General features: G+C 38.7%; 1 protein-coding gene across 1 annotated transcript in view; it reads left to right on the forward strand.

Annotated features, from left to right (window-relative positions):
- Nucleotides 1-24,526, forward strand: part of LOC136863901 (dynein beta chain, ciliary-like) — a 5,220,903-nt gene that overhangs the window by 4,544,284 nt on the left and 652,093 nt on the right. The window contains exon 75 of the mRNA XM_068226514.1: nt 13,588-13,763. Within this exon, the coding sequence (XP_068082615.1) occupies nt 13,588-13,763 (176 nt within the window). The remainder of the gene's footprint in view (nt 1-13,587; nt 13,764-24,526) is intronic.

Here is a 24,526-nt window from a genome sequence, read left to right on the forward strand (position 1 = left end):
CCGCTGGATTCATGGACAGTGCTATTAATACTTTCTTCAATTTTCTCAAGTACATCTATCCACTTCCAGTGTTGCTTGGAACAGTATATCCGGCAAAATTTAGCAATTTCTTTCATATATCTTTCGACTGGGTTGGATGCTGGGTGTCTTATTGAACATAGAACATGTTTAATTCCCATCTCTTCCATAGCCTCTTTAAATTGAAGTGATGTAAACTGAGTTCCTCTGTCGGACAACAATCTCTCGGGTTTTCCCATGTTAGGCAATATATGTTTAACTAGACGCCGTATTACTTGTTTCGAATTAGCACGCTGTATTGGTTGAAGTGATACGTACTTTGAGAAAACGTCCATAACTACCACGATGAATTTATTTCCTTTTTTAGCCGTAGGAAGTTTACCAAATATATCGATGGCATATAGCTCTCTGGCTTTGTGCGGTAGTATGGCCCTTGGTTCATGCCTTATTAGACAATTACCTTGTTTAACTTTTTGGCAGATATCACATGTTCGTACTATATTCCTTATAGTCCTCCTGTTTCCTTTCCAAGTGAACTTTTCTAGGATAACTTGAGTCACTTTCTCCATACCGCCATGTCCTGTAATTCGATGTACGTGCCAGATCACTTCTCTATATAATACTGAAGGTAATACGATGCGTACTTTCTCTTGATCTTTGCCTGTCTTAGCCATGAGCATACCCCGTTCGATGCTGTAGACTCTTGATATTTTCGACCTTGTCCCAGGATCACAATCTCTATTTTCTAACTTGTCTATGATATTCTTCAACTTCTCATCCTGACGTTGCAACTGTACAATATTCCGTAATTTTTCTAGAATATCCTCATCTTCTGGAATTAGCTCTATTTTATGGACTTCCTCCATGTTGTCCACGGGATTTCGTCTTAGAGCATCGGCTAGAATATTTTCTTTTCCACTACAGTATTCTATCTTTATCTGGAATTGTTGAGTGAACAACATCCATCTTGTTATCCTTTCGTTCGTCATTGCTGCTTTAAGTCCGAAAGTCAACGCTTTGTGATCCGATCTGACAGTTATCGGATATCCATAGATGGTCTTTTTCCACTGCTGTAAAGCATAGACTATCGCCAGTAGCTCTTGTTCTGTAGTAGTGTAATGAATTTCATGACTCCTCAACTTTCGACTGGTGAAGGCTAAATATATTCTTTTAGGAGGTGTTCCTTCTTCCTCTTGGTATAAACACGCGCCTATACCGACATTCGAGGCATCTGACTGGATAATAAATTCCTTTTCGTAATTAGGATAGCCTAGCTTTATACTTCTGGTCAGCAAAGTTTTCAATTCTTGGAATGCCCTTTCCGCTTTTTCATCCCACTTCCATCTGTTATTTGTCTTCAACAGATCCTGTAGAGGTGCTGCAGTTTGAGTGTAACCTTTACAGTGGTTAGAAAAGAACTGGGCCATTCCGAGGAATTGTCGTACATGTTTAATGCGTTTTGGTCGAGGAAATTCGCATATCGCCTGGATTTTTACTGGGTTTGGTCGTACCCCTGTGCCATCTATCATGTGACCGACAAATAATACTTCTTCCTGACAAAACTTGGACTTGGCTATGTTGATTTTGAATCCAGCTGTCCTTAGATTCTGAAATAACTTCTCCAGCTTATCACAATGATCATCGAATGTCTTGGTCGCCAAGATGAGGTCGTCTACATAACAAGTTAGAAATTCCTTCACCTCTGGAGTTAAATTCCTATCCAGGGCTCTCACCAAAACAGCACAACTGTTTTTCAGTCCGAAAGGCAACCGACAGTAGACATAAGTCTGACTGTCAAACATGAATCCCGTTAGCAGTCGAGACTTTTCTTCAAGGACAATATGATGATAGGAAGACGTGAAGTCCATCGTCGAAAAATACCTCATGTCTCTGAATTTTTGTACAATATCCTTAATCTTCGGTACAGTATTATATTCAGGAATTAATCGGGTATTTAAGGATCGCGCGTCTAGGCAAATTCTCAGCTTCCCGTTGCTTTTCACAACTATTACTAACGGGTTCAAATATGGACTAGATGTTTTCATGATAATTCCATCATCTTCCATGCCTTTTATAATTTCTTTTACTTCTGAGAAATATTTCTCTGGTACCCCATATAATTTCCCTTTAAAAGGTGTCCAATCATTCACCAACAACTTATACCTAAAATTGGGAATCTGTCCTGGCTTGTTCCTGAATAGATCTGAGTATTCCTGCAAGATCCCGTGAAGTTTGGATTTTTCAACAGGTGAAATTTTGGCATTTGCAACTGCCTCTGAGATGTTTGGTATATTCTCCTCCTCCACTGTAATCATGACCTTCTCAATACTTTCTAGTATATTCTCACATGACATTGACATTTCATTCCCTTCTATCTGCAATTTCGAATCTCTTTCTGAGTGTGAGTCCTCTCCTTCTTCCTCGACTTTCACACTATTAACTACACCATCGTCCTCATTGATCTTAATTCTTTCCTGTTTTTCTTCGGTATTCTCATCGCAAATAGGAAATCTTATCTCTTGTTTCTCCATGTCAATGGTCATTCCTGTGACTGTCATAAAATCTATTCCTAGTATGATGTTATACTTGATTCGGTTCATGACTACGAATGGGTGTTCAAAATTTCTGTTTCCTATATTAATCTCCAGATATGTTTGTACATTACACTCCACTGTCTTGTCAGGTACAATACCCCGTATCTTAATCTTTGATACTGGTATTGTTAGTAGCTTCATTCTTTTATTCATGTCATGGAAAAGCTCTTTGGATAACACACTAATACTGGCTCCAGAATCCACAAGGCAATGTACTTTAAGCTCTCCTACTCTTGCTACTATAATAGGTAAATTATACCTTTTCTTTATATGATGCTGTGTTAAGTCCTTAACCAATTCTTCAGAATCAATCTCCCACGAATCTACTTGCGTTATAAAATAACTGTTAATTTTGAAATTCCCTGCGTTTTCTACATTTTCAATTTCGCCTTCTAATCTGAAATTGGCGTTTTTTTTTTGCTTGCTGGCCTTTCGCTCTCTCCCCTATACTCAAATTCCTTTGTGTTGGGATTGAGCGCCTGTTCTTCCTGTCTTCGCTTCTTGAATCTTTGTAGTTCAAGACTCTCGGCTCCTTCCACGTCAGTATTTACGTCTTGATCTCTGATAGCCTTTTCCCATTTAATTTTATCATTTCTGGCCTCATTCAGTTCCTGAATGTATCTTCGGTTGTAACTTTCCTTTTCTTGACTATCCCGAACATTCCTTCTTTCATATCGGGGTCTCTCTCTGAAATTGTTTCTTCCTCTGCCATCTCGATACTGGTTCCTCAGTCGCATATTGGGCTTATACCTTCTATTTCTCATATATGTCCCTTGACCATAGGCTCCTCTCCTGCAATGACATTTTTCTTCCCCCTTTCTTCCATTTTCTGGATTACCCCATTGTCTTTTTCTATTTATATTTCTACGTTCTTCCAGAGTATTTCTACTCGTGTCATCTTGCGTAAGTATGTTAACAGTTTCTTCACTGTAACCGTTCCTAGCTATCCTGTGAGGATGTGGTACCGTAGTCATGTCAATCTGCCTTAGCGTTGTCTCCATTTGTACAGCGGTTACCGGGTTAGCAGTAGCTAATAATCGTTTAACGTCTAACGGAAATTGACGTTGTATAGTCTTAATTGCTTCGAGTTCACTGGGTGGTGAATCCAGGTCCTGAAAACGGTAAAATTGGTGGGCAAAGAAATCGCTGAACCCTGTTTGACCATTTGAAGCATATTTACGGGAATAGAGTTCTAAGCGTAGGTTGTGCTGAATGTCTGGATTCCAGAAGCGCTGCAAGAATGCTGTTTTAAAATCGCTGTACTCATGAAAAGTATATTTGAATGCTTGGAACCACAAACTAGGATTTGCGTCCAAGTGTTTTTCTACTATTTTCAGTTTCTTCTCCTCTGGAATACCATGCTCTCTAAAATAATCATCCATTTCCCGAAGAAAACGTTTTGGTGACATACTCGTGGTGTTATTAAAGTGTTTAGGCCTATCGTCGAATGTCTTTATTACGTTTATTATAGTGGGACTCCCACTGCTTCCATTCTCTGTACTCCTTTCCACAATACTGTGATTCGAACGCGTAACCGGTATACTTGTACCTTCTCTCTCATTTATCTGAAATTCCACGTTCTTACGACATTCGTCGTTGGATATCGTAACGGTCCTTCCATGTTCTTCATCTCGAATCTCTCGTATTTGAGCTTGTATCTGCCGAAGTCCTTCCTCAGATTTACTCATCCTCTGATTTAGTTCTTCTTTGTTGTGCTCGATCTCGTCTCTTATTTCCGTTATTTTACTTCCAATCTGGTCTGCAGCTTGCTCGTATTTCTTTTCCAAATCAGCATTCGTTGTCTGTATTTCGCCGCTTAACTCTCCAATCTTCTCCTCACATTGTTTCCATTTCTCTTGGGAATCCATATGCAACTTCTCCATATTGTCTGTCAGGTTCTTTATCTCATTCTCCTTTAGAGATTGTAGATAGTTATTGTTCCCTATCATCTCTTTCTTGATGTCATTTATTTCTTCTTGTATTTTCTGGTTCTTCTCTTCCACTTTTCCACTAATTTCTGCTTTCCATTCTTCCATGTGGTTCTTGATCTTGTCCATTTCTGATCCTATTTTCAAGATCTCTTCTTTCATCTCCGTCATTATTATTCCGTGTCTTTCTTCTTGCTCCCTAGTTACCTTTTCCATCCTTTCCTGATATTTGCTCAATTCTTCCTTCTGCTCCTGATGACCTTTCTTCATTTCCTCCTTCATCTCCTGCTTCATCTCCTCCATCATTCGCTTCTGTTTCTCTTCCTGTGTACTAATGATTTCTTCCTTCATTTGCTTCTGTTTCTCTTCTTGTTTACTGATGATTTCTTCCTTCATTTGCTTCTGTTTCTCTTCTTGTTTACTGATGATTTCTTCCTTCATTTGCTTCTGTTTCTCTTCTTGTTTACTGATGATTTCTTCCTTCATCCGCTTCATCTCTTCCATCATTTGCTTCTGTTTTTCTTCCTGTTCTTCCTTCTGTTTGCTCTCCTTCGCTTCCTGCCTCTTCTCCTTTTCTTCCTGTTCTTCCTTCTGTTTTCTCTCTTTCTCTTCCTGTTTCTTCTCCTTTCTTCCTGTTCTTTCTTATCGCGCTTTCGGTTTTCTTCCATCATTTGCTGTTGCTTTTCCATCATTCCTTTTAAGATTTCGAACATTCCCTGTTGTTCTTCTTTCTGCTTTCTTTCCTTCTCTTCTTGCTTCTCCTCCTGTACCTTCTGGTACTCTTCAAATTGTGCTTTTAATTGGCTTAAGGTTGACATCTTTACTTTTACGTATTATTTCCGAGTTCTCTATTATTTCAGATAATACTCTAATTCTGCCCTAACTTTTCTATAGTTCAATATTCACAAATATTCTTATTCTTACTCACTCAACTGTACTGATACAATGCTTAAATATAGGCTTAACTACTCTGACTAGGCTTTGCTTACGAGGATGACCCAATTACTCCATGAAATATGAAACATTTACCCTAATGACGAAGATTCCAAATCTTAATTCTGGCATAAATAATTAAAAAGGTTCAAATAACTCAATTTCTTACCATCTACTTCCTATATCTAAGTTATTTCATAATAAATTGTGACTAACATATTAGCAACATCCCTTAGATTCACTTACAATGTTTATATTTACAATTATAATGTCTTCATATTCTACCTCAGCTTCCTCTAAACAGAAATTCGATTGTTTCCAGCCGTCCTGAGATGTTTTCTTCATCTCATCCATCCGTCTCTCTTCTCTCTTATTTCTGATTATTATTATTATTGGGCATCTACTCGACTTCACAGTCCATTATCCTCCTGTGTTTTCTTCGATCCCAATATAAAAATTTATCTGGTCAAACGACAACTTCTTTTACCAGATATAACTAAATTTTGCACGATACCTCCATTTTTACTCCATCAACAGGTCCATACATTCAAAATCCTCTGTCAAATCAATTCCTAAGATACCTTTCTTTGTTATCAAGGCTCTCTCAGTAAAATTCTTAAAACTGCCACATGTTTGCGTAATTCTACAAGACTCGACAACTCCATTTCTTGACCTTAATGCCTTTCTCTTCATTATGAATATGACGTAGCATCACATGTACATGGTCTGATGACCAACGTGTCTCTCCCACGGTGTTTTTCTCTTGAATTACTCCACTGTTGCGGCATCAATTACTACATGTTTTGGCGACGCTTTACTCCACGGTGTCTTTCTCTACTTGCCACACATTACTCCCACGGTGTCTTTCTCTTGAATTGCCCTACTGTTGTGGCGCCAATTTACTACATGCACCAACCCGCGTCCAGGAGGGACACACGAGTATCCAGACTAGCTCTTAATAATAATTTCATCTGCCAAATATTACTGGGTTGTGAGTTACGCGTGAGAAAGAACACCGATGACCTACGGTAAATCCCAACCTACATAGATGAACGTCTTCAACTCGCTATAGTCGGTTACCGTACATGTATGACACCGGAATTTATCGTAAAATTCAGATTCTCGTGGCTTGTCAAGAATTCAGTACATGTCATCATCATAATCGCAATCAAATTAGTCATTATAAGCTTATATCTAGTACTTATTCTAAGTAGACATTGAAAGAATTTAATGTTTTCACTACTCAGTTTTTATTCATAAATTTGTCTAAGTATGAGTTGAAATAAACGTAGATTATCTTGAAAAAATCATTTACATTATGGCTGGTTTCCTATGCAATCAGCATCTAAATACTATAATGACGTTGCCTTGAAGAAAATAGGTTTAGGAAAATCTCAAACAAATAAATGAAATTAGGCCTCATTCATCTGTATCCTACTTCTGGCCTGTCAAAGACTTGTATTATAATTAAGTAGTATCCAAGGAATTCAAATGAAAAGAAAAATAAATAAATTATATAATCAAGTAAAATTATTCAACATAATTGTGAAACTTGGATAATTGTGATAATTGTAATAATTAAAATGATTGTAATGATTGGATGCATCCAAAAGATTTAAGTAAAATAACCTATATCCCTACTATATACAATGTTCAAATTGCAATTAAAAAATGCGGAAAACGCAAAGAAAATGGTCAATAATTATTCAATCAATTAATTAATTAATTAATTAATTAAGATTTGGAATCTCTCAATATTAAGCTAAGTTGCTTCTCAAAATTATCAAAATTCACTCGTCTGTACCTAAATTCACATGCAATTACAGAAATGCATATCACTCGGTTGAAACACTTCACATCAATGTCCACGCAAAGTAGAAAAATCGTGTGAAAAGATTAATGTCTGATCATTAGGGATTTTCTCTATTTGAGGTTCCAAATTATTCAACGTTTCATATTTCGTGCTAGTTGGCCTCCATATAAGCAAATCTAAGTCCACTTTAAGTCGTAAGCATCCTCAAATTAATTCCATCGTAAGGCTTATATGGCTAAATCATTCAATTATTATTTTAATTCATGGTTAAAATTCAGCTAAAGTGCGTATATGACTTAACATAACATTACCAAGTGTATTACAATTAATATTCCAACGAATAATGCCATGGGTGGAAAAATTGACACATAGGAAGACTCTATCCTCATCTAAAATCCACATATGATAGTCTAAGTTACCAGTGATGTCTTATATTGCTCCCATAAAATCATAAGTTGAATTGCCGTAAGTGAGAATATATGAAAACAGTCGTAGATATGTCAGTGAAGGCCTAAATATTGACGTAAGTGACCTCTCGGCTCTTCTGAAGATCCTACTTACTCAATTAATTCTATAGTGATGGCATTAAGATCGTATCCTAATCTGTATCATATATATATTAGGGAATAAAATAGCAATCAGAAACAGTACGTTTCAATACCTATACCTTAGCATGTGCAACCTACACATACTACCATCTCTCGAAGAAATACTATGACCAACTTCCTAAATAACAGTAACTATCACCATCAAAATACACTAGCAACTCATATGCTAATTACATTCACCATTTAACACTACCATTATCGCGTAGCTTTTATATTCAAAGCACTCGTTTCATCAAAAAGCAACATATGTGCCATAACCAACACGTATATAAATCATTATTATTACTGTCATAGTATCAAAGAAACAGCACATCGTAACCTTAAAATTGTGCCACTATATTTCATTGTAACACTCCCTAAATACGATCTTTACGCTTGCTATTTGTTAAAGCCATCACGCATATAAATATTAGCTTCCTCTTAATACTCTAACACTTCACTGACAACGAATTATGAAAAATATCAACCACTTCTCCACTATCATATTGACAAACTTACGAACGGCATTCACTGGTATTTTAACGCCTATGTTTGGAATTTACGGTAACTTTGGATGAATACCTATTTCCTTGAGAGCACACTCGTATATTAACTACGCACATTATATATTAACCAAAAGAATAAGGTTTTCTACTTACGACACGACTCAAATGGGGACTTATCTTTGCTTATTGGATTTATGACTTCCATCTCGCTGTTGATCGTCATGGGATGGTAGGCCTCGCTCCATGGTTCGGCTTAAGTAATAAGGGTTCATCTCGTCATCACAGCTGACTATTGTCCTCCTGGATCATCCATCTCGTCAAGCGTCACCATAGCCAGAGTAGTCTTTGCCTCAGCTTCTTAGAACATCATGTTGGTCTTCATTGCGTCAAGGACAGAATAACACAAGGCATTAGTTGATTTATACATGGTAATCTGCTTAGTAATGTTAATGTGATCAATATATTTGTTTTCTGGTCCGTCTAATTTGCCTACAAGACTATAAATATTGTCTTATTTCAAACTGCCTTGCTCGCCGAAACGTTGTGAAATTTACGTGCTTTTAGAATTGCACTCTATTTTCCGTTTAATTCAGCTCTCTTGACGTTGTGCAGTATCGGGCAAATAAAATATTCCGAGCCCAACCGTGACGTAGAACAACTCCAACTTGACGTTTCTTATCAGCTGGTCTTTAATCTCACGTATATGTCAATCACAGCTGATGTCTTGCGGGTTATCGTAGATTTGATCTTATCTCCAACAGTTGATTAAAGACTCCGATTAGTCGTGGGTTTCTTTACGCGATTCCGTCTTTCTTCAATGCAGTATTCAATTGATATTTGTTCTAATGGAATACTTTTTTTTCAATAATCGATTTAAATAATCCGCTCTCGTCATTCTTTCGCACCGCCTTCTAAAAGTGGTTCTCTCCGTGATTGCCGGTTGAATTTATTGTCTCTTCAGTTCGTACCGCTGTTAATTACTTTTATTCTGATCCGTTAATAGCCGGAGCGCCATTTTTGTTCCAAATACAGCAACTATAGAGCAGTGAAATGGCACACATGTTTCTGATACTGCAAACCTGCGTATTAGGCAGAATATTTTGTCCGTTTTGCTCTACGACGCACGGTTTTCGAGAATTTAACATTTTGGATTTAAACCCCAAATTTAATAAATCGAACCATCACGTTACGTTATACTCCCTACCATAGCAAGACCTCATCAATTTACGAAAACTTTCTTCAATACAAGCACCCTTACGACGTCTCATAAGGAGCCGTTTATAGCCACCATCTTTTTTACGCCGTCTTGCGCAAACATTCTCAGGGCGTCTCATAAGAACAGCCGCCATCTTGCTCAAGCATCCCAAGGGCGTCTCATATGAGTCTATGTATAGCAGCCATCTTGCAGCCACCATCTTGGGCAAGCACATTTAAGGCGTCTCATAAAGAGTCAGGTGTAGCCACCATATTGTGCAATTGGCGTCGAGAAGGCCATCCGGCCGTAAAATTGAGGTTAGGCCCTTCCATGAGGTTAGGCTTGCTGTCTTGTGCGTCAAAAGTTAGGTTAAGCCCCTCCAAGATTGCGCATGTGAGGTTAGAGTCGCGCTCTTAGGCGTCAGGAAGGGCATCCAGCTGTATAACTGAGGTAATCCCCTTCACGAAGTTTGGCTAGCTCTCTTAGGCATGAAAAGTTAGGTTAAGTCCCTCCAAGATGGCGGATGTGAGTTTGGGGTCGCGGTCTTAGCCAGCGTGAGGAGGAGGCCTCTCTCGGGAGCGTGTGGTGGCGGTGGCCTCTCCTAAGAGCGTGAGGAGGAGGAGGCCTCCACGGCGAGCCGGTGGCAGAACCCGTGACTTTATCTACTGACCTATTAAAAGGAGAAATTAGATTCCCTAAAGAAGTAGGATTTGTACCTGTCAAAACTAACATGGATAGGGGAACGAACCGTGTTCAATTGGACATGGATGTACAAGAAGAAATACGAAACACGATACATGTAGGTACACTGTTAGCCAAATAAATGAGTTACATAGGGAGTATGCCAGTTATGATCGGCATGGTAGAGCAAATGGTCAAAAGCTATGAGAGTAACCCTGATATCCAATAGAATGTCCGACAATTTAAAGGACCACCCCACCAAAATGTCTTATTGAAAATTTTAAACCCCTACAATTACGTCTTTGGGAAGAAAGCCGGATGTATCCCAAACATTGAATACAAATTATTAATCAACAATTGGACCCCTTATAAAGCAAAATCTTATCCAATTCCAGAAAAAATAAAACTCTGAGGTCAAAGTAATTATTCAAGGTATGTTAGATAATGGAATAATCGCTAAAATGAACACTCCATGTTTAAATCCATTGGACGAGATAGGGCTGGCTTACTCCCCTTGTTTTCGGCAAAACCTATCTTTGTACTCCAATGGTCATTTAAGGTCTCATCCGATATTATTAACCTTAAGGGTAACAATATCACCAGTTAGAGGATAATGTTTTAACTCAGCTAACGGTTTAGAAGTTCCATGTAAGTGTTGTTTTACTCCCAACGTTCATTTAAAGTGTCCGACTCGTTGGCTGAATGGTCAGCGTACTGGCCTTCGGTTCAGAGGGTCACGGGGTCGATTCCTGGCCGGGTCGGACATTTTAACTTCCATTGGTTAGCCCGAAGACTGCGTCATTGTGCTGCACGCGGCCATCATCCGAAACTTTTTAACGTTTAAAGAAATGTTTACCTTGAAACATTGAGATGTTATATAACGCCTGTTAGAGGATAATGTTTGATGAATTTTAAGCTAAAAACCAGTTGAGGAGATATTGAACATTTTCACCCCAAGCAAATTACATTGATCAGATAACAAATGAAAAACAACAAGAGTAATGACCGTTCGTTAACGATAGGGCCAGTAGCCCTTGTTCCCAAACCCTACAAGGTAGAGTAAGGCTGTACGCGTGGTCAGCATAACGTTAAGCCGACACTCCTAGCCATTGACGTCATGTCAGGTTAAATCCTTTGTAAAGTTAAAATCTTGCGCACGTGGTCAGCGTGTCGTTATGCCCGCACCCGTGGCCAGCCACGCCCACTTTACAAATGCCCGTTATGAGACATTACAGCTTTGACTTCACCGTGAGGTAGAGGATGCTGCCGGAGCCTGTGGAGGTTACTCAGAACTCAAGGGGAGTGGAATAAATTTTTCAGTCCCGAGAAAACTTGGGTATGGGTATAGAGAATGTTTACGATGTTCTAGAGAATATACCTATGAAAAGAAACAAGTATAAATAAACCACGAAAAAGTAAAGTGAAGAAAACAGCCGAGATTCTTAATTTCCTTTTGTATGAAGGAAAGATTTTCCAGTGATAAAATTTCTGAATATCTCTGATAAATTGATGTGATAATTGGAGAAAGAAACAAAATCACTGGAAGAGTTTTATGGGAAATTTGAGTTCATACGTAATTTGCCATTTAAAATTTGGTATGGAACTGTAAGAGCTTTAAAAGGACGACTTGGAAGAATTTTAAAAAATATATTAAAAGCAACGAAACGAAAAGTATTCTCAAGTACGTAATGTAGAGTTTTTCTTGAAAACCACATGCAACAGCTGTTTCCTAGTTTTGAGATTGCATTACGAATATAAAACCTGTGACAATAAAGTTCGATTAATAGTCCTGTACTATCAACATAGTTGAACAATGCATGACAATGACCTTACTGTCCTTCGAAATAGTCCCCTCTCGTAACTATGCACTGCTGAGACATGTCCTGGAAACTTTGCGAGAAGGCTTCATTTGGTATGGTGTTCAAAAGCCTCGTCACGTTTCGTTGGATGTCAGGAATGCCGTCAAATCTCTTTCCTTTCAAAGCGCGTTTGATGCGTGACTTTTCGGCTCTGAACTTTTTCCGAAGAACGCAATTTCATGCTTTGCAGTTTCGTTTCAGGGTCGTACCTGAGACACCAGTTTTCATTCTCAGTGACAATACAGTTCAAGAAATTTTATGTCGCATCCGCCGTTTCTAAGAAATCCTGTGAAGCCTCTAAACGCGCCTGCTTCTGATCGTCAGTCAAAGGATGTGGCACAAGACGAGAACACGTTTTCCTCATCCCTAACTTCTGGGTAACGATTCGTCGCAGGAATTCACGATTAATCTGCAGTTCATCCGCTATCATGCGCCCAGTTATTCGCCGATCGCTCGTAATTAATGTCCTCACCTCCTCTTGTTTACGTCACTAACGGCGGTCGCCGGTCTTCCGCTACAGGGGTTATCAGAAACACTTTCACGGCCTTCTCGGAAAAGGGTGAACCACTCGTACAGTCACTTCAAGGACAGTGCTTGATCTTCATAAACACGAACCAGCAACGCATGCGTTTCTTTCGGTGTCTTGTCAAGTTTAAAACAAAAGTGTACATTGATCTTTTGGTCGTTCATGTTCCTGTTCGCAACACAGAATCAACGCACTAAAGACGCACTGTGTCAAACAGGTCTTGCAGGGCACACACACGATGCTCAACTGAACAACGTTGAGAGCAGGTCGTCAAAACCTGCTGCTACGCAGACGCAGCGTTGTGTGTCGCCAGCGTTGCAGGATCGAACGTTCTGACTTCATGTCACCGCTGCTGCCAATTATTCAGACGAGTACTGTTCCTCAATCCTCAAATTACCCAGTGACATCCTTGTCGCAAGATGCAGTCAAATGCCGTCCTCTCCATGAATTCTGACATAACACAGCAACTACAGGTAGACTATGAATGTGTGACAAGCGAATTTGTAACAAGGAAACCACCCATTGATTGACTTGGCTTTGGTGAGTTCTATATGCAGGCCTTATTATTATTATCATCATCACAGTTACTCAACTAGGTACAAGTAACCGGCGGAAGTAATTTTCTGTATCTAGGGTGGCCAAGTAACTAGTTCTGCTAGGAGACATGTATATGGTACCTCCAACAAGTGAAGCCTAAACCCAGATATACGGAATGAACGATGAGATCAGCAAACATGTTTACATAAACATAGAGAATATATCTACTTCAAAAAGCAGGAAATATTTTGTTTAAAATTCAAGGTGTGCCTGGAGGCCTAATTCAGTTTTATGATATCATGGCCCGAAGATCCTTTTTGATAACGTACTACCGAACATAGTTATTGGACAGGAATGTATTCCTATATTTATATGACCCGTAGTATTGAAAATGTTGTTCTTCACTACAGGTGACCTGAATATTTGTGTCAATGTGTTGTACAACTACCTGGAGGCCAACGACAAGGTTCCATGGGAAGATTTACGTTATCTCTTCGGTGAAATCATGTATGGAGGTCACATAACAGATGACTGGGATAGGCGACTCTGCATATCTTACCTGGAGGAATTCATGCATCCCAATCTGGTGAGTTGAATTTTAATTTCCATAATGTTAGTTATTTTTTGTGTTACAGAAAGTGTAAACGATGGGAAGAAACGGCGGAACCTAAGGTCTTGGAGAAATTACGACCATAAAAGGAGATTCAAATTTGGATTGTATTCCCCAAACTTTTTTTCATTACTTTTTCCTGTTTTTTTATGAAGTATGTACAATAACTAACAGGATAAACCTATACATAGACATAACAAGAGCACGTTGAGTTTTAAAATTGACTGGGTAGAATGTTTCCAATTTCACTGAGTAGTACCTGTACTAACGTGTCTTCACAAATAGATTCCTTTTCCATCAACATTTTATTCTATACGAAATACACTCCTTTTTACCCAAAGACCTTTGAGTATTCATTAAGTCGACTGCGAAGAATTAGTTTCCTACCGGTAGACCTCATTAAAAGGGAAAGCTTTCTCACAATGTACGATCGCTGTCCTTAACCATAGGGAAGCAACTCAGTTGAGAAGTATCCAGAAAATCTGCAGCATCCCGTATCAGAAATATCCTGAAAAATCGGAAGCAGAAGTCCATACTACAAGACATAGAGGAAATGAAATTTTAAAAAATGAATAGAAAATAGGCAAAGCGCAAGGATGTTGAACAATTCAAGAAATCACGGAGCAGAGGGCACAGTGAAACAGTGGATAAGCCGTGCTACCTTGTGACTAAGAGGGTTTAAATTTAACTGCCGAAAATGCAAGATGAGTATTGATAAACATACATACATACATTATCATTATAGACTGTTATGCCTTTCAGCGTTCAGTCTGCAAGCCTCTGAGAATTTACTAAACGTCGCCACAATCCTCGATTTGCAACTAGTGTTGTGGCCTCATTTAGTTCTATACCTCTTATCTTTAAATCGTTAGAAACTGTCACTGGTTGGTGGGACGGAGAACTGAAACTACAGTGTGTTTGGAAATGTAAATTTTAATTTTTTTATTTGTCTGAAGGATTTAATTTTTTGCAACTCTGGACTCTACTGGAATTTTATGTAACGGCAAGAAATATGGAACTGTATGAACATTGCAACATGCAAAAGTGTTTTGAAGTGATTTTTTAAAAATGTTTTTTTTGTGTAATCTGATGTAAAATTTGTAAGGTGATTTATTTTGGAGCATCCTGTACCTGTACTGCAAGCACGGTTTCCTATGATGAAATTTTGGTGTTGTAATCGTAATGTTCCAGAACTTGTGCAATTGCTAACGATGTCAAAATTACCAAATATGGTCACGAGATTTCCTATTGGTAAAAAGGTCCAGGAATCCAGGGTAAGTTTGATCTTATTGGTTAATTGTAATCGGGCCATTTCCGGCCTTGTGGCCGGCTTCGAATTATGATGCGTGAGCTCGGCGTCATATTCCATCCGACCGCCCTAGCGAGCGTTCGCGCTCGAGGGCTAGCCTCGGGAACTCCTGCCTTTCCGAAGTAAGTGTTATTACAGTGTTTTTGCAATGTTATTCTCAATGTTTTCCGGTTTCGTTTCATTTAGTTTAATTCCTTTTGTGTTTCATTATTTCTTCGCTTAATGTCATTTTAAAAGTTAATTTGATGAGTCCGAGTTTACCCTAGGTTCCAATTGCCGTAGTTTCAATTCTTTCATCCATTAAATGTTTTCGCTTTAAACTATACCTTTAACGTAGCATCACCTTCATTGTTAAATCAAGTTGTATGTTAAGTTACTTAAATATGTCTTGTTTCCGTGTCGTGGAACTGTATTTTGTAAAACTTTCTTGTCATTTTTAATATAGTTGAGCTAGAGGGTGTTTCTTGTAAGTCTTTTCTCCCCCATAACGTTATACTTTCCATGTACCTCGATAAGAGCTTCCCGCAGCTTCCACTATCCTGTCTTAGTTGTCATTTTTAGGCCTGTAAGTGTTCCCTGTATTTGGTTTATATGAATTCTCCGCCACTGCGTCATATTTCTACCTACTTATTCATATTATTAAGTATTATCTTATTTACTTCTAGTATTATTTTTTTATTTATGTACGCTCGAAAGAGCGGTTAAATGTAACCGCTGTTTCGAGCGTACATAAATAAAAACTAATAATAAAAATAATAATAATAATGATAGTAACATTAATATAGATATAACCAATAAGAAATAACATAATAATACTTAATAATAATAATAATAATGAGATAGGAAAATGACGCAGTGGCGGAGAATTCATATAAACCAAATACAGGGAACACTTACAGGCCTAAAAATGACAACTAAGACAGAATGTGGAAGCTGCGGGAAGCCCTTATCGAGGTACAGGGAACGTATGACGTTATGGGGGAGAAAAGACTTACAAGAAACACCCTCTAGCTCAACTATATTAAAAATGACAAGAAAGTATTACAAAATACAGTTCCACGACACGGAAACAAGACATACTTAAGTAACTTAACATAAAACTTGATTTAACAATGAAGGTGATGCTACATTAAAGGTATAGTTTAAAGTGAAAGTATTTAATGGATGAAAGAATTGAAGTACGGCAATTGGAATCTAGGGTAAACTCGGACACATCAAATTAAACTTTTAAAATGACATTAAGCGAAGAAATAATGAAACACAAAAGGAATTAAACTAAATGAAACGAAACCGGAAAACATTGAGAATAACATTGCAAAAACACTGAAATAACACTTACTTCGGAGGGTAGCTCTCGAGCGCGAACGCTCGCTAGGGCGGTCGGATGGAATATGACGCCGAGCTCACGCATCATAATTCGAAGCCGGCCACAAGGCCGGAAATGGCCCGATTACAATTAACCAATAAGATCAAACTTACCCTAGATTCCTGGACCTTTTTGCCAATAGGAAATCTCGTGACCATATTTGGTAATTTTAACATCGTTAGCAATTGCACAAGTTCTGGAACATTACGATTACAACACCAAAATTTCATCATAGGAAACCGTGCTTGGAGTACAGGTACAGGATGCTCCAAAATAAATCACCTTACAAATTTTACATCAGATTACATAAAAACTACATTTAAAAAAAATCACTTCAAAACACTTTTGCATGTTGCAATGTTCATACAGTTCCATATTTCTTGCCGTTACATAAAATTCCAGTAGAGTCCAGAGTTGCAAAAAATTAAATCCTTCAGACAAATAAAAAAATTAAAATTTACATTTCCAAACACACTGTAGTTTCAGTTCTCCGTCCCACCAACCGGTGACAGAAACCGAGTCTTTGTCTCCCTCTACTTCTCTTACCCTCCATAACAGAGTCCATTATTCTCCTAGGTAACCTATCCTCCTCCATTCGCCTCACTTGGCCCCACCACCGAAGCCGGTTAATGCGTACAGCTTCATCCATCGAGTTCATTCCTGAATTAGCCTTTATCGCCTCATTCCGAGTACCCTCCTGCCATTGTTCCCACCTGTTTGTACCACCAATCATTCTTGCTACTTTCATGTCTGTTACTTCTAACTTATGAATAAGATATCCTGAGTCCACCCAGCTTTCGCTCCCGTAAAGCAAAGTTGGTCTGAAAACAGACCGATGTAAAGATAGTTTCGTCTGGGATCTGACTTCTTTCTTACAGAATACTGTTGATCGCAACTGCGAGCTCACTGCATTAGCTTTACTACACCTTGATTCAAACTCACTTACTATATTACCATCCTGGGAGAACACATAACCTAAATACTTGAAATTATCGACCTCTTCTAGCTTTTATATCACCTATCTGACATTCAATTCTGTTGAATTTCTTACCTACTGACATCAATTTAGTCTTCGAGAGGCTAATTTTCATACCATACTCATTGCACCTATTTTCAAGTTCCAAGAAATTAGACTGCAGGCTTTCGGCACAGTTTGCCATTAAGACCAAGTCGTCAGCATAGGCCAAACTGATTACTACATTTCTACCTAACTGAATCCCTCCCTGCCATTTTACACCTTTCAGCAGATGATCCATGTAAACTACGAACAGCAAAGGTGAAAGATTACAGCCTTGTCGAACTCCTGTAAGTACCCTGAACCAAGAACTCGTTCTACCATCAATTCTCACTGAAGCCCAATTGTCAACGTAAATGTCTTTGATTGATATTAATAATCTACCTTTAATTCCATAGTCCCCGAGAATGGCGAACAACTTTTCCCTCGGTACCCTGTCATATGCTCTCTCTAGATCTACTAGACATAAACACAACTGCCTATTCCTCTCGTAGCATTTTTCAGTTACCTGGCGCATACTGAAAATTTGATCCTGGCAGCCTATGGTTCATGTTTGTGGGTTACTGTAGTCACGTCCTAGTTCCTGAACCTTGGGCAACGCCTGAGTGGCCTAGTAAGTGGTCCTGAGAGTCGGAATACCAGTTGCTATGGAATGGGAGTGTTCATCTCGGACATATTCTGAGTCGTGGCCATCCTTGTGCTCAGGCGGCTAGGACTATACAATTCACCGGTGGTCCATTACCCGTTAGAGGAGAGATCCTCACTTGGACTATGGTCAAGTAGGGCAGCATCCTGCTTCATGAATTTACCGAGCTCAGAACACTACAAGCAAGCCTCGGACCTATGGGAGTAATGGAGTCCCACTCCCATTTGACAGGCGAGGGACTCCTTGGAAACAACTTGGCGAACGAAATGGAATTCGATGGGGAGCTATCAATATTAATGGGGCTTATGGAAGAAAGAAGGTAGAACTGGCTGAGTAAGCAAAGGGGATGCATCTGGATGTGTCTGGGGTAAGTGATATTCGGGTAAGGGGAGATAATGAGGAAGAGATAGGAGATTATAAAGTGTACTTGACGGGCGTTAGAAAGGGAAGGGCAGAGTCTGGGGTAGGGCTCTTTATCAGGAATACCGTTGCACGCAACATAGTTTCTGTTAGACACGTAAATGAGCGAAAGATGTGGGTAGATTTGTCAGTGGGAGGACTTAGGACAAGAATTATGTCCGTGTATTCACCATGTGAGGGTGCAGATGAGGATGAAGTTGACAAGTTTTATGAAGCATTGAGTGACATCGTGGTCAGGGTCTACAGCAAGGATAGAATAGTGCTAATGGGCGATTTCAATGCGAGAGGTGGGAATTGAACTGAAGGTTACGAAAGGGTGATTGGTAAATGTGGAGAAGATATGGAAGCTAATGGGAATGGGAAGCGTTTGCTGGACTTCTGTGCTAGTATGGGTTTAGCTGTTACGAATACATTCTTCAAACATAAGGCTATTCACCGCTACACATGGGAGGCTAGGGGTACCAGATCCAAAACAGACTTTGAATTCAGAAAATCTGTTAGGAATGTACGAGTTTTTCGCGGATTTTTCGATGATACAGACCACTATCTGCCCTGTAGTGAACTAAGTATCTCTAGGCCTAGAGTGGAGAAAGTGAAATCTGTCTGCAAACGAATAAGGGTAGAAAATCTCCAGGACGAGGAAATTAGACAGGAGTACATGGATATGATTAGTGAGAAGTTTCGAACAGTAGACAGTAAGCAGGTTCAGGATATAGAAAGTGAATGGGTGGCATACAGGGATGCTGTAGTAGAAACAGCAAGGGAATGCCTAGGAACAACTGTGTGTAAAGATGGGAAAAGGCGAACATCTTGGTGGAATGATGAAGTGAGAGCAGCCTGTAAACGTAAAAAGAAGGCTTATCAGAAATGGCTTTAAACAAGGGCCGAGGCAGACAGGGATTGGTACGTAGATGAAAGAAACAGAGCGAAACAAATAGTTGTTGAATCCAAAAAGAAGTCATGGGAAGATTTTGGTAATAACCTGGAAAGGCTATGTCAAGCAGCAGGGAAACCTTTCTGGACAGTAATAAAGAATCTTAGGAAGGGAGGGAAAAAGGAAATGAACAGTGTATTGAGTAATTCAGGTGAACTCATAATAGATCCCAGGGAATCACTGGAGAGGTGGAGGGAATATTTTGAACATCTTCTCAATGTAAAAGGAAATCAACATGGTGGTGTTGCAAACAGCCAAGCTCATGGGGAGGAGGAAAATGATGTTGGTGTAATTATGCTTGGGGAAGTGGAAAGGATAGTAAATAAACTCCATTGTCATAAGGCAGCAGGAATAGATGAAATTAGACCTGAAATGGTGAAGTATAGTGGGAAGGCAGGGATGAAATGGCTTCTTAGAGTAGTAAAATTAGCGTGGTGTGTCGGTAAGGTACCTTGAGATTGGACAAAAGCAGTAATTGCACGTATCTATAAGCAAGGGAATAGGAAGGATTGCAACAACTATCGAGGTATCTCATTGATTAGTATACCAGGCAAGGTATTCACTGGCATCTTGTAAGGGAGGGTGCGATCAGTCGTTGAGAGGAAGTTGGATGAAAACCAGTGTGGTTTCAGACCACAGAGAGGCTGTCAGGATAAGATTTTCAGTATGCGCCAGGTAATTGACAAATGCTACGAGAGTAATAGGCAGTTATGTTTTATGTTTCGTAGATCTAGAGAAAGCAGGCTATCGAGGGAAAAGTTGTTCGCCATACTCGGGGACTATGGAATTAAAGGTAGATTACTAAAATCAATCAAAGGCATTTACGTTGACAATTGGGCTTCAGTGAGAATTGATGGTAGAATGAGTTCTTGGTTCAGGGTACTTACAAGAGTTAGACAAGGCTGTAATCTTTCACCTTTGCTGTTCGTATTTTACATTGACAAAATTGCAAAAAATTGTCACAAGGAAGAAAAATGAGCAATGAATATAAGGATCAACGCTCGTGCTTCCTCATGACACTGCACCTACATCTATTGCTTGGAAACTTAGAAAAGCGACATATTACAAAATAAAATTGGAGGGCAAACGCTGGTGAAGAGGTGAGCCAAGATTCGTTGATTTATTTTTAGAAATTTTGTTGGAAAAATTCAAGGACTGAAGAAGTAAACCAATAAGTGGCAACTCCTGAGAATTACAACTTTTCACTAAAGCGAGTTCATTCCAGTTTCCTAGGTGGCATCCTAAAAATACCTAATAAAAGAAATAGATAGTGTGCAGAGGAAAGCAGCAATATTTTTAACAGGGGATTTCAAGAGAAAAAGTGGTGTACCAGAAATGTTAGAGGAACTTGGGTGGGAAACTTTAAGTAAGAGAAGGGAGAAAACTGGACTCATATGATTATATAGAGCCTATACAGGAGAAGAAGCATGGGGAGAAATCCGTGAGAAGCTGTAGTTGGAAAATAATTATATCGGCAGTATAATATTAGAAGGAATTTTAGCAGAAGCGATTGGGATAAATTTTCATTCATTGGGAAGGGCGTGAAAGAGTGGAACAATTTACCAGGGGTAGTGTTGATCCTTTCCCAAAATCTGTACAGATATTCAAGAAGAGAATAAATAGCAACAGAGAATATAAATGTTAAAGGGCATTCGACCAGTGCAGGTTATTGTAAATTTTAAACATGTGTGTGAATAAATTAATTCCATCCCCTGGTCTATGGAGTTTGGACAGCCAAAGTAGTCTGCCTATAGGGGTGAAGTACAGTGGAGACTTCGAGGCCCCTGGGACCGCTACGGTACCTGTGAAGGCCCTTCAGGAACTCTGAAAAGCGGTGACAAAAGGGGCTCTGGTTAAGAAGCAGCAGGTCGTTTTGCTACTTAGGTTCCAAAATGGGCAAAAAATAATTAAGTAAGTAAATGCAATTTTAATATTAATCTTATACCAGTTGTATAGTATTATTTGAATAACTTCACATACTGTATATGAGTTGACTAAGTTTCTAAGTACAGGAGATATTATAAGTAGAATTTTATAAGTAGAATTTTGTAAACAATATAAATTTATTACGGATGAGCTGTGTGTTTAATAGAAAAAATGTTACTGTAAATTGTATAATATTTTAATGTAGGAAAATTTTCTCCTTCCTTTGTTAATTTAAAATTTAGTGCTTGACAACAATGTATTTTAGTGTACCATTTGCCACCTCATTCGCAAATAAAGAGATTTTGATTTAAAATCAAACCAGTGAAAACTCTTGGCAGGCTTTAGAATTACGTTCAGCTTGTCTCCACAAGAATTCATCATATTCTGATGTTCTGATGTCGCACTATTTTCTGACTTGATTCAACTAGGAGAAGTATATAACCCTCAGACTACCCCTTTTCCAACTCTCTTCATGACATTTTCAAGTAGTAACTGAATTGAGCGAGAAAGGCTGCAACGTATTGTGAGAAATGATAATGACGGTTGGTTTTTTCAGTTTAACAGTATATGAGTGAGGATGACTTCTTCTGACAGCCCCAAGGGTTGTGGTCTGTGCTATTCTGGAGTGAAGGCATGGCTACTCAGGGACAGGAGATACACGTAAAGGTGCACTTGACGGTATGATCCATTTTCAATGGTGGGTCAAGAGAGGTGAATGTAGGAGCTAAGATGGACTATATTATACGAACAAGGCAATGATGATAGGACTCAGGTTTCAATAACTTCAAGGTTTAGGGTATCGAATTACGCATTGCTATTGTGCTATTAGAAATATATAAAATGTGGGATACATTTATTTCATTCTCAGAGAATAGTAGAGTACCTTGGAACCATAATAAATGAAGACTGGGATTGCTCACAAGAAGTCAAGGTACGCATTGGAAAAGCAAGAAGTGTGTTCCAGAAAATGAGTAATGTGTTTAAAAGCCACAATCTAACTTTAGGGACTAAAATCAGGCTTCTGCACTGCTATGTATTTTCTGTTCTTTTATATGTAGTAGAGAGATGTACCTTAAATAAAAACACAGAGAAGAAGCTTGAGGCCTTTGAAACATGGCTTTATAGGCGGATCCTGAGAATATCTTGGACCCAGAGAATTACAAACGTGGAAGTAATGAGAAGGATGAACACAACACCTCAGTTGATCAAGATAGTGAAATTCCGAAAGCTGCAGTATCTGGGACATATAATGCGCAACACAGATAGATACAACCTATTCCAAAAATACTCCAGGGGAAAATCAACAGCAAAAGAGGTCTTGGAAGAAGAAGAATATCTTGGCTTGACAATCTTAGAGGCTGGTGCAATATGTCATCAGTTGAACTGTTCCACGCTGCCACAAACAAGACGAAAATAGCCATCTTGATCGCCAACATCCGAAACGTATAGGCACCGAAAGGAGAAGAAGAAGAATAGTAGATTTAATACTATGTGACATTTATTAGGAAACCTAATACAGATGATTTTAGGAACAAGGTTTTAGTACTGTTATGTTATTTTGTGACACGGAAACACTACCAGGTTTGTGAATTGGCTATACATGTACCGTTTCAACTTCAGGCCGAATTGACTCAGATCCTCGCCACAAACATAGATGTCAGTACGCCAGGTAACCTCTTTGAGTGTACATCTGATATCTGAAATGACGCAATGTGTGGAGGACAGAGTGGTTGAACCTGGATAATAACAACCGTGTACATAATTGAAAAACCTACAATTCTGTACGTAAGGGAGAAACTACCCTTTCACCAGTGAAGGGAGATCAATAAATTCGAATATAATATTCCTGACCACGCGGCCATGACTGCAGTCCGGTCATCCGTTATGAACATTGAGATTCACACACCCGGAGATTCCAAACGATTGGCCGGCCAGCCACACCAGTCTTCAACTCTTCAGGTCTATCGGAAGGCACAACCCATACTTTTCATTGTGAGTTCACAAAGCGAATATTTGACGTTCCTTCCCATAAACTCAACTGAAATGTTGTTAGTTACCTCTGCTCTGTGTTGTCACTCACTTAATTGAAGTATGATTTTGTACCATTTTCTATGAGTGGAATGAAAAACGTGTACAATTTAGAATTCATATTCGGTAGGATTTTGTTGAAATTTTTGGCCATATCAGTGATTTTTTTTAATAAAATAGTTGTTAAAATTGGTCCTGTTAAATACTAAATTTTTATGCATTTTTCATCAAATTCACATTACATTTTTCACATTGTTACTTTGTGAAAATCCAAAAGTTTATCACGTTGTCAAAATTTAACATAGATGTCAGTCTTTGCTTTGCCTTGCCCATAACTACTAGGTTTCATCCAAGATACCCCTTCCGTGAGTGGAGCAAATAGTCTAATCACTGCGAATCAAATTGCTCACTTGGCATTTATGAATTTCTGGCCACACATGCATTTATGCATTTCTGAGTAGTTCTACTTGTTGTTGCAGTGTTCAGTTCACATTCGGTAATTCATTTCTGAACTACTCAGAAAATGTCTACAATCTGCATTCATTAAAATTAATATCTGCCTTTTAGTCATTTCCGTCTTCTAAATTCCTGTGTATGTAGCACATTGCTTGACAAAAACAGAAATAACGTATTGGGTACTTGAGGAAGCCTAGGGAGGTGGATGGAACAAATTCGAGATCATTTTTTTAAGAAAAAGAAGGCAGGGACGTAACGCGGACGAAAGTGGTTGTGATGAAAGTAGTCCGCCTAAAATATGGGACGAACTAATAAATCTCATTTTTGTCCCGTATTGTCATCAGCACACCTAAGGTCAGGTTGAAGGAAGAATCCCACCCTCCAATACTTATTTATTTTTTACTGCTAGTCTATGCAATTATAAATCATATTCCGGTTTGAAATCTAGTTCGTATTATATAAACAAGAACATGTTTTGTTCCTAATGCGGAACACGTTCAGCTAAGTAAAGGGTACAGAAATCAGCACAAATTAAAAAAACACTTAAGATGATTGTGATGATGATCATAATGATGAGATAAGTTGTTATTTCATGTTGAGCCAAAACTCGACAAGTCAATATTCAAGCTTGATATAATA

Source organism: Anabrus simplex, chromosome 2 (genome assembly GCF_040414725.1).
Source record: "Anabrus simplex isolate iqAnaSimp1 chromosome 2, ASM4041472v1, whole genome shotgun sequence".
Lineage (NCBI taxonomy): Eukaryota > Metazoa > Arthropoda > Insecta > Orthoptera > Tettigoniidae > Anabrus > Anabrus simplex.